We start from the raw sequence: 12,082 nt of genomic DNA, 5'->3' as shown, positions 1-12,082 counted from the left end.
CAGATAAAAATCACAAAGTGCTTCACAGTAAAAAGTATTGCTCACTAATGCTGCATGAAAGTATAATTACCGTATAATTTGTCCTAGTGGTAGTAGTAGGGGTCACAGAAATGTAGCTGCAGCGTTACAGTAGTTTTTACTTGTAGCATTGGCACCAGAAGCAACAATAGCTTACAATGTAAGCATCGGTAGCTTTTGCGAGCATAGTATTAGTATTTGTGGTGGGATGAGTAGTGGTATTACTAGCAGAAACAGCAGTAGTACTTCTTGTGGCAGTAAAACACTATAAGTGGTAGCAAAGGTACCTCTACTAGTACAAGGAAAAGTGATAGAAATAGCATCAGCCAGTCTTGTATAAAGTACTTAAAAGCAGTATCTGAGTTGAAGTACAAGTATCTTACCAGATACAAGTAGTATAAAAGTAAAATTCTCCTTTTAGAATATTACTTGAGTTAAAGTATCTGATATTTATTGTACTTAATTATCAGTGTACTTAAGTATTATGTATTAAGTATTATGTATATAACTTTTATTATGAACTTTATGGCCAAAGATGTGTAATGCTATCTTCATCACCTCTGCGGTAGGGCTTGTCATCGTCCGTTACCGTGGAAACAGGGGAACAATGATAGGCCGGCCGCTGTTTTATTGGACAAAAAGCATGGCTGTACAATTGCCCATTAGGTTAAATTGTAGATTGATTTGCGCCGGCTCGTCATTGTGATCTCGCTCAATACTGAACCAAATTCAAAAGATTGTTGGTCACATCAGACTAAAAGACACAAATGGATGGGAGAATGGGGCCCGGTTTCAAGAAAACAGTAGTTATCCTTTAAGTACAGTAGCAAAATATTTGTACTTTGTTACATTACAACACTAGCAACAGTGGTGGGAACAGTAGAAATCATGGTAAGCTCTTAAATTTCCCTAGCCTTAAAGTCTCAGTAATATATTTTATTGTTTAATAATAACATATTATTATTAATATGTTACTGTTCAATTTATTATTATACTATAACATTACTACAACATTAGTAGTAGTGGCAGATTTCATTTATAGAGCTCGACAATAGACATATTTGTAACCTTAGTAGGATCAGTATTGAGACAGTTTTGAGAAAAGTAAATAACTGTGTCTAATGGTTGTAACAGCAGCACTATTAGTAGGAGCGTTAGCAGTAGTTTCCATACATCATATTAAAACTTATAGTAATTCTATAAATCTAGTAGTATCATTCTGTAGTTTCATTATTAATAGTAGTAGTAGAGGTCATAAACAGGAATTCTTAAACACATTGCTCTCCCATGAATGCCCTGGTAGATAAAAACCACACACATACTGTAGTTCCAAAGAAAAACACTCAATGGACATTATTACTTTGTTGTACATAAACACACACACACACACACACACACACACACACACACACACACACACACACAGCAGCCCCCTGCTCATGTCTCAGTCCAGATCTAGATTGACCTTAATGAAGCACTGCTGCATACAGCCCATAACTCAACATAGCATACTGACCTACTGACTTACTGGCCAAGGAAATATTGTGTTGTGTGTGGTGTGTGTGTGTGGTGTGTGTGTGTGTGTGTGTGGGTGTGTGTGTGTGTGTGTGTGTGTGTGTGTGTGTGTGTGTGTGTGTGTGTGTGTGTGTGTGTGTGTGTGTGTGTGTGTGTCCCTGCTCCCAAAGTAATGTTGAACTACAGTTTCTATGAGGCTTTATCTGAGCAGCTGAATCTCATCTGTTCAGCTCGGTGAGAAGTCATCGATCACTCTGCACTGCATGATTGCATGGCTTGTGATGCAAACCAAACGGATGACGGAACTTTTTTTACTTAAGTTATTGAAATGCAAATGAGTGTGATGTTTGCATCATGACAGCCTGTCACATTTTGGCAAATGAGGCAGCGAAGGCTTTGGACAGATTACAAATAATGTGATTGTTGCTGAATCATGCTTTGGAGACAAAGCTTTTTCAGAGATACAGAAACTTCACAGAAGAGAGCAGCAAGTGCTTCTGGTGTGCAGATCATTGTAGAAAGAGTAAATAAAGAGAACCTCACTACACATTCTCTGCAAATAATGAGGTGTTTTCATCTTGTTGCAGCAGAATAAAAAGGTGTAAATACCTGACGAGCAATGCACTAAAATTTCCCCAAGCCGCTAAATGCAATGGATGATGGTGATGAAATATGATTTAATTGCACGCTAAAGGGGATTTTTTGTTTTGTCTGTTGGAAACTGACTGTATTATCCCCCCCCTGCAGGAACTGATTATTATTCATCAAATTTGGAAAGCTGAATGGAAATGGCAACATTCAATGACAAGTTCTTCAGAACAAAGTCATTAAAGTTGATTGATACTGAAATTCCTTCTAGCAAATAAAGAAATCTAGTGATAAATGGAAAAAGCAATGCACTTTTTGAGTAATTGTTGACAAAGTTTCCATGGCTGCTCCAGGCTTATTGCACAACAGTCTCTGTCCACCAAAACCAGCCACAAAAGACATTTGTACTGTCCCGAACATACATAAGTCTTCATTAGTTTCTCTGTTATAACACAGCATAACGCATTTCTTTGTTTTTGTCTTTGCATGAAACATAACCGACATTAACCGACTCTGTAGAAGACAAACCGGTGACTCAAATCTAATCAGCTCTTGGAGGACTCTTCTTCTTTTGACTGTGAAAGCTGAGGGAAATGCAACTCATTTGTATTTTATATTTTGCGTATTTACCTGGACACAGCGAATGCTTGTGTGTCCCTCTACCTGTCTGACGCTCCTCCTGTGTACCTGAATGTCTCATTTCTTTACAATGCTCCTTTTGCAGTGGATGAGAAGAAGAGCAGGATGGAGTTCAGCTAGAAAGAGAGAGAGAGAGAGACCAGGCAGAACATAAAACTGCAGGAGCTTGTAATAGTGTTTCCTACACATTAATTAGCTGCAGTCATTCCTGTACAAACATACAGCAATAAAACTGATATACGGAGATCCTCTCAGATCCTCTCCTCCTTTTCTCCTTTTGCCTTTGCTCACCTCTCTACTCCTTCTCTACTACTCTTTTCCTGTTTCCTCTTTTTTCTTTACCTCCTTATTTCCTAATTTCTTCTCTTTTTTTATCTCTTTCCTTCTCTTCCTTTTTTCTACCCTCTCCTCACATCTTATCACCTCTTTTTTATCCCTTTCTCTGTCCTCTTTTTTAATCTATTTTTCTTCTCCTTATCTCCTCCCTTCCACTATTCTTTTTGTTTTTCCTTCTTCTCCTTTTTTAATATCTTCTCCTCATTTCTTGTCCTCTATTATCGTCCCTCCTCTTTTCTGCTCTTATCTTCTCCTCTCTTCTTCATTTTCCACCGTTCTTCTCCCTAGTTCTTCTCTCTACTTCTCCCTTTCTCATCTTTTTCTTTCCCCTGGCCTCTTATTCTTTTTCTCGTCTCACCTCTACCTCCCTCCGTCCTACCTTTTTAGCCCTTTCCTCTGTTTTTTTCACCCTTGTCCTCTCCTCTATTATATTCTCTCCTCCTTTCTGCTTTTATCTTCTCCTCTCTCTTACATAAGAAGGGAGGACCCTTCTTCTCCCTAGTATTTCTATCTACTTATCCCTTTTCCTCTCCTTTCTTTGTTTTTCCTCTATTTTTTTTGCTTTCTTTTTCTTTTCCCCCCATCCTTGTTTCCCCTTTCTCCCTCTCTTCTCCTCACTGGTGGGGAGTATGGAGAAAAGGCAAGAGCATGTAGTTGTAAGGACAGACAGAATGAAAAAAGGCAGAAAGATTAAGGAGGAGTGAATCTCCCTCCGTCCCTGTCTGTCCGCCTCTCGTATTGCTGAAGGGGAAAGCAAGATCCATCATTGCCTTGGCTCACACACACATTTTTAAACACTCGGACTCACATGTTCCCACACATTAAACATAAAAACCACACACAGTTGCAAAGTAAAATGCACATGGACATTCACACTTTGTTGTACATAAATAAATACACGCACAGTTAAACACACACACACACACACACACACACACACACACACACACAAACACAAACACACAACACACAAACACACACACACACACACACAGCCCTTGTTCCTTTGCATTATTTATTTGTGCTGGCTGGCAGACAGTGGAGGAAGCCAAGCAGCAGAAGCAAGGATGCTGCTTTTTATATGGCCTTTCTATATACTGCACTGTGACACACACACACACACACACACACACACACACACACACACACACACACACACACACACACACACACACACACACACACACACACACCAGTGTCATCCGTTTTATCTTTGTTTGTCCTTGTCTTTCATCTCTCTTTCTTAAATTAATATCACTCTCCTTTCTCTCATTCTTGGTGATTTGTCTTCTCTTTCTCCTTTCTCCTGATCTTGTCCTCCCTCTTCACTTAGTTAAACATCATTCTCCTCTCCTTCGAGCAGTCTGGTTTGAAAGTTCAGCTCCTCTGAGAGTCAAGACAAATATACAGCATATTACTGCTTGCCTTCTCTTAACACACTCTCTTTATCTGTCATATTCTGTCTCTTTTTCTTTATGTTGCAGAGTTTCTTTCCATTTCTTAAGCAAACAGAATGCAAACTTTAAAGTGTCACAAACAGTGCTGGATATCAAACCTGGTTGACAGGTTGACATTTTAACTTTTTAATTTGTTACATGTTGGCTCCAAAGTGAAATGTGTCAACAACTATTTGATGCTTTGTTATGAAATGTGGTACACACATTCATGTCCCCCTCAGGATGAAACAGCCATCATGTTGTGCCATCAATAAGTCACATTTTTTAGTTTGTCCAATATTTACATATTCATATGAACTGTGTTATGGAAAATCAGTTGAGACACTTTCTCTCTCTCGGTCAGTCTCTCTCTTGCGCTTTTGTTTGTAGATTTTTCTTTATAATATTTTATTTACTTCTTTTCCTTTAACAGCTCATTTTAGTTCCCTCCCTTCTAGCTCTCCCTCTTCTATTTCCGTCTTATTGTCATGTTTGTCTTCTCACAAATGTCATTTTGACACTTTTGCTACTTTGTGTCTCTTAAGGTCAAAATAAAGTAGTTAAAACATCCACATTTGGGGACACAGTGAGAGAAGGAAGAGGCAGGGAAGGAAGGAGGGAGAAGAGGAGAAGTGCTTATAAAGCAGGGATAATGAGGCTTAGAAAATAATGATAAAATGTAGAGTGTAGTCATACGGTTGATTTGGGTGTGTGTGTTTGTGTGTGTGTTGTGTTGTGTGTGTGTGTGTGTGTGTGTGTGTGGTGTGGTGCTTGCTTGCGTGTGTGTGTCGTTTCTTCTGTGTAGGTTTGTGTGTTTATGTCTGTGTGTTATTGGCTGATGTCCTTGACTATATGACTGATAATATCATTACTTCAGGTCCCTGTTGGGCAGACTGTGTGTGTGTGTGTGTGTGTGTGTGTGTGTGTGTGTGTGTGTGTGTGTGTGTGTCTGACGTCTGTAGTTGGTGTGTGGTGGTGTGGTGTGTGTGTGTGTGTGTGTGTGTGTGTGTGTGTGTGTGTGTGTTCACATTATGTGTGTTCACATTATGTGTGAAAATGATTGTGTCTGGTTGAATACACACACTCCCTCAGGTCGTTAAAACACTGCATCACACACAAGCACACCTTGTTCTTTTTAATACAATCCTCCTACATACACATTCTTTTAATCATTTGTGTTAGTTAGCATTAACCTGTGAAGGTCTCCAGGTTAATATCAACAATTCGGTTAATGGTTACCGTGGCCACTGCACTTGAGCTCATTAGTCCTTTCCTCTCTTCTTCCTCCCTCCTCTTCCTTCTCAACTCTATACGTTCTTTGTCAGTAGGTTATTCTCTTTTGTATTAAATGTCTCCTCACTTGCATCTTCCTTGCATCTTAGTTCTCCCAATGTAAGATGTGAGGAAGAAATGTAATGACAAGATGTAAGTGAGGGAAATGAGGAGACAACCTACTGAAATGAGATATCCTTCCCTCTCAGCAGTGGTAGAGCGGTCGCTTGCCAATCGGAAGGTTGGTGGTTCAATCCCTGGCCTTCCAGTCCCATGTCGAAGGTGGCACCTTGTACGGCCACAGTTTGGGAATGGTTCTTGTACTTTGTAAAAGCGCTTTGACTAGTCGTTAAGACTAGAAAAATTTCAATATGTAAAAACAGTCCATTTACATTTAAAGCAAGGCAATGAGGGAAAAAAAACAACTGACTTTTTTTTAACTTTGCACCCAAAAGTAACACCATCAATTTACAAAATGGTCAGAGAAACTGCAGCAGAAAATCACTCAAAGATCCACAGGGGGATTAAAAACAGCACTGAGGCAATGACTTAACAAAGCCAAAGATATGGATCAAGTCAACACTATAAAATGAGGGATTAAGGCTTTGCTGGACAAATGCTACTCAATGTTGTTCTGGATCTGTTTTTCATATTCTTCAATCTTACACTGACCTTCAGTGTCAGGCGGCAGTTGAGGCCACAGTAGATTGAATGTTTAAGCTGAACTATGGAATCATGCATGGGCATGACAGTTTTTTTTGAATTAGTAATGACTTCATCATAAGCAATCTGAGCCTACAGACTGAGAGGACCCTCTTCACCTCAATCTCACCTTCTGAAGACATGCAGATGCAGAATTTTGCCCTGTGCACACCCCTAAACGAGTGTATGCATCTTCACTTTTTTTGACCATTTAACCAAACTTTTCTATCTTCTTTACTTCTGTTTTTCTCTCTGTGCAGGTATTTCGTACCGACTTCATCACGGCCATGAAGCTGCCAGACTCGGCCCAGCTCGGCCCGGACGACTTCTACGTGCTTTCGGACCCTTGGAGACAAGAGTGGGAGAAGGGAGTGCAAGTCCCTGCAAGCCTGGAGGCCATACCAGAGCCTGTGGTCAGGTACGACAGAGATAGCCATCAAGTAAATAAAGATAGCAAATAAAGTGTTGTGATCTGTTTTAATAGTGATTCACTACTACCCAACCTTTGGCAGCAGAGACATGATCACCATCTAAACACACTGGCAGAGTTCCCACTGTCACAAAGACCATGTGAGGGTTATGAGATTTGAGCTTTTGTTTTCCATGAATAATACTGGTTTTGGAACATTGCCAAATGCTCAATTAACTTCTGGAAACTTGTGAAATTTGAGATTTGAGTTCATGCAACCCTGAAAATTTAACTTGACATTCAAGTAAAAATTCATTGGCAAAATGAGTGTGCTAAAACACCGGAAGGAATAGTTTTTACTGAGACAAAACTATGAACATTTGCTGTCGTACATCAATCAATATTTTGCAAATGTTTAGAAAAGATTTGGCATTGACTTAATAAAGTGTGAGAACCCTTTACACAATTAAGTTGCCTGTAATTACACCTATTGGCATTATATATTAGTGAATGGAATACATGCACCTGCATGCACAAAGGACATAAACAGATCGTTGGCTTTCTACTCTCTAAGTGATTTTCATACACACACACACACACACACACACACACACACACACACACACACACACACACCTACACAACAGAGAATTACACAAAGAAACACAGAAGCAAGCTGGTAGGCAGATGTGTGCAGCATGCACTTCGACCCACTTATATCACTCATACTGTGATTAGTCTGGGCACGCTCTTACTTCTCCCCCAACTCTCTCTCACCCCAGTAGGTTGTTGTGGCGCTCTAGTACTATCTGCAGCTGCTTCACATACCCATGTGGTTTTGTTTGGCGTTCTAGGAACTAATGAAAATGCTCAGACTGCCTGGTAATGCCTGTTAACAGACATGCCATACTGGGGCCACACACACCACGCACCCACGCACGCACATACACGCGCACATACACACGCACACAGCACAGACAATTATCCATCATGGGAGATTTGGTCAAATGTTATGTATCCATGAACTTTTTTTTACCTCTTGAAAAAAAAAAAACAGATGCGGAGGAAGCTCTTCAACAAAGGAAGACAAGTAAACAAAAAGTAAAAACTTCTTTAACTAAAATGTCATAGCAAGTGACTGTGTTGCATATTAAACATCAGCTGCGAGCGCAACTCTGAAACGAAAGGCGGAGTAATACTGTGGTAAATGTTTTCCACCTCTTTAATTTGTTAGAAGGAAAGTTTAAGGCCTTTGTTCCACTATTTCATTCATTTTGTGCTGTTTGTCGACCTTTCCCCCAATCCATTCAAGAACTAAAGTGAAAAAGAGTCACTGTGTTGCAGCAAGTTAAAAATCTATTAAATATGTTCATTCAGTCAGTCCATTATAAATAAGATTAAAAATTTCTTACGTTTTATTTTAAGGGTCATAACAGCTGCAAAAAAGGGGCTGGTTGGTGGTTGAGTTGTAAAAACTGAAAACTGTTTTGCCATGCTTAACAGAAGTTCTAACTGGGCAATTGAAAAAGAAAAGAGACACCTATCTGATCCAATAACATAAAATAAGCACTTTAAAACACAACAAACAAAACGTTAATCAAATCTAGTTTTTGCCAAATGAAATGGCATTCGTAATGAGGAAACAAGAGAATCTGAATTGCATCTTTGACTATCAAGTGAAAAGGCTTGCAAAAGCAGTTTTACTAAAGAGGAATCAAGTTTCCATAATAGAAAAACAAAAGCATTTGCAGTTCAACAAAGACAGAAGAATAAATGACTTCCTTAGAGTGTTAAGGAGGGCAGAAGACAAAGGTTATAATAATAAAGATGAAAATACGAAAGAAATCTGGATCATCCTTATGACTCTCAGATTTGAAAGCATACATTTGTCGCCCTTAATGTTTACATTGTCTAATAGCTTAACATCTCAGCAAACACAATATGTCACACACACACACACACACAACCACACACACACACACACACACACACACACACACACACACCCACACACACACACACACACACACACAAAACAGCTAACAGAAAATTAAGAACCAGAAGGCGAGAGAGATAGATGGGCAGATTGAGAGAGAGAGAGCAATGGCAGAGATAGATAAGGGTAGATGATGAATGGGGGCTAATATATATCTTACATACGATAGGTGTGAAGTTTACACGTGATGCTGAAATGAGTGATGATGGATAGATTGGGAGATAGAGGAGTGAGGGATGAGTGTAAGTGGGACTGAGCTGATGGTCTCTGTCAGTCTTTGACATCGATTTGTCTATCTTTTTCCTGTTTCTGTCATCTTGAAGCCACTACTCTCTCTCTCTCTCCTTCTGCCTCCTTCTTTTCCGTTCCTCACTCTGTCCTTTCAATATGTTTGGTCTAAAATCTCCAGCGATGCTTGAGACTTCCTTGGTTTTCCCACATGAGCCCTGTGGTCAGGCAGAATTAGTGGTAGGAAACCTTATTCCCACACAGGAAGTGATGGATTTTCAGAATTCAGTATAGGTAAAAAAAACTGTCTATAAGCAAGCAATGAGCTAACAAGGGAGAAGAATACATACACAAAGCTCTCTTGATTCAGTTTACACATTAAGCACAAATCAGTGCTTCAGAATAAATAAAAAAAACAGTACAAAACGTCTGGCTTGAAAACATTTTCTTTTGTAAAAAGTGTTGAAAGCACATGACTTCCGGGGGCGCTGCGCTGTAGCTGTCCTGCTGCTTCTCCTGTCTGGTATTGTAGTGTGTGATGTACAGAATGTTCTACAGTCCCTGACAAAAGTCTTGTCGCTTGTGTACAATTGACCTGAAGTGCCGCTGAATATATTTCTAATCAAGATTTATTTACAAGAAATGTCTCATTTTAATCCCAAAAGCTTTTGTAATAATGTTTCAGTGCAAAAGAAACTGTCAAAAATTATTCTAATATTCACAGCTTGGTAAAGCCCTTGAGTCAATTTTTGCAAAGACATAAGTGTTGTCGCCTTGTCATTACTTCACCTGTGACAATAATGGATCAATTGGTCTCAGGTGTGTAATAAAACAACCCCAGTACACTAGACCTTCACATCAACTGCAACTAGACATCTGCAAACATGCCTAAGATTCACCCTGACTAAAGTTTTGATATCAAGAGGCTGAAGACCAGATCCACTGCTGATGTGGCAGACACCTTCAATGTGTCTCAGTGTCAAGTACAAAAGATAAAAAACACGTTTGAAGACACTGGAGATGTTTTTGACAAGCCCAGGTCAGGCAGACCCCGCAAGACAACTGCTCGGAGGACCGTTTTGTGCTCGAAAATCCAAGCCAGACCATTTTCCACTGCACGCAGAGCTCCACCAGACCTGGTCCCCTGAAGTCCCATGTCAACCTGAACAGTTTTGTCGGATTCTGTTCTCGAAATGGCCTCCATGGTCGAATCAGTGCCCAGAAGCCAGCACTTAACAAAAGCAATTGAAAAAAAACTTTTGTCAGGGACTGTACATGTTATGTCCCTCGGTGTCTGATTGAGGGACTATCTGTTTGATTATATGTCTGGTGTCTTGTCATGAGGTGCCTTGCGACTGTGTTTCAAACCCATATGCCCCACAGGGACAATGAAGTTACTACTACTATGAGATGTTACAGGCAAAAAAGGTTAAAATTGATTGAACTTTTGCAATAGACAGGGTTAACAAATACAAAAGCGTTCAAAACAGCTGTTCTGATCCTGAATTGGCTTCCTTTTAAGCAAGGGGCTTAATTATCCCAGTAGAGCTGATCATTGTGTTATAAAAGGATGTTCAGTATTTGCTGTAAAAGTATAGATCGTCAACAAAAGAATTGTGGCAAGACTTTCAGTGCTGTCCTTTGGCATCGAATGTGGTGGGCAGTGGATGGACATGGTTGGACTTACTCTCTCTAGCAAAACATGTCTAACATTGGTGCAAAACATTTGGAGAAGTTTGATACCGCTGATGTGTGTTAATAAGGCTACAGCCAGCAGCTGGTAGACTTCCAAAAAAGACTGGAAATGGGGAAACAGGTAACATGGCTCTGCAGGGCTCCAGACTAACCTTTCCACTGGTATCACTGGTGCTACTAACTATTTTTGTGTCCACCACACGGGATTCTGTTGCAGGTTTTGTGTTTCTTACAGTTGTGTGCAACTTCAAAGTTTTAAGCTTAAACTGTGTTGACCCCATGGGTACTTTGTTAGTCATTGTGTTTGAAAGTGTTACTTTTTCTTTTTATGGTTCAGTCGGGCTCTCATGCATGAGCTTTCATCATCAGTGGCATCTGAGTCAGAATGTCTCGTTGTCTCTGCCTACCCACCAGCCCTCTTTCTCCTTGCTATGCTTTTACAATAATAGCTACCCTGCTTCTTTTTGGAACACAGTAACCGCTGAATTGAATGTTTCGAAAGTTCTATACTTTACGTACGTGCATGTGATAGCTCCTTGTGCGTAGGTGGTGCTGGTGGGCCACCGATGATAATGTTCATCATGCACTTGCATGAATGCAAACAAGTGATATTTTGCACCTATACAAAAAACGGTAGTAATCTGCAGCCCTGCTCTGTCAAATGGTAATACACCTGCATACCAGCACCTCTACAGTTCATTAATCAATGTTATTTTGATTTAAAGTGACATGGTGCTTCTTTGACTGCTAGGTGAAGAGGACGCTGCTTTTACTCTATATGTTGCTTTATATTAAAGAGATTTTGCTAACCCGAAAAGAGTAAATTGAGGTAGCTCCTGTCGTCTTCCTCTCTCCATTTATTTCATGTTCCTTTAGCTATTTATGTCATGATCCACCTCTCCTGTTCTTTTTTCTTCTTCTCTTGTCTATGTCTTCATCTCTACATCTCTCATTTTCCTGCTTCCCTCCTTCCACTCCACCTTCCCCTTTACTTTTGCTCTAGTTTAGCCAGAGGCGCAGACACATTTTTCTTTTTCTTTTTTTTAATAATAATGACATCATCTCCAAAAATGTGGAGAGGAAAGAGCTGCGGGCCCTGTCTGGCTTTGACACACACTCCTCTGCCACATTTCTCTCTCTCTCTCTCCCTCTCCTTTTGGCTGCTGCGGCATATTTTCGGTAAAATGTTTGTGGCCAGATCATGAAGAGGTCATTATGGTTTGATGTTGTTTCTTTAGTGCCTCTCCT

General features: G+C 40.0%; 1 protein-coding gene across 2 annotated transcripts in view; it reads left to right on the top strand.

The window, feature by feature from the left end:
• The window catches only part of jade2 (jade family PHD finger 2), a gene marked incomplete at its 3' end in the record, with an annotated part of 181,457 nt that overhangs the window by 42,537 nt on the left and 126,838 nt on the right, over positions 1–12,082 (top strand). For both annotated transcript variants that reach the window (XM_032534402.1, XM_032534401.1), the window contains 1 exon segment: positions 6,767–6,924. In XM_032534402.1, coding sequence (XP_032390293.1) covers positions 6,767–6,924 — 158 coding nt within the window.

The sequence above is a fragment of the Etheostoma spectabile genome, chromosome 13 (assembly GCF_008692095.1).
Source record: "Etheostoma spectabile isolate EspeVRDwgs_2016 chromosome 13, UIUC_Espe_1.0, whole genome shotgun sequence".
Taxonomy (NCBI): Eukaryota; Metazoa; Chordata; class Actinopteri; order Perciformes; family Percidae; genus Etheostoma; species Etheostoma spectabile.
This window is presented reverse-complemented; position numbering and strand designations above follow the sequence as displayed.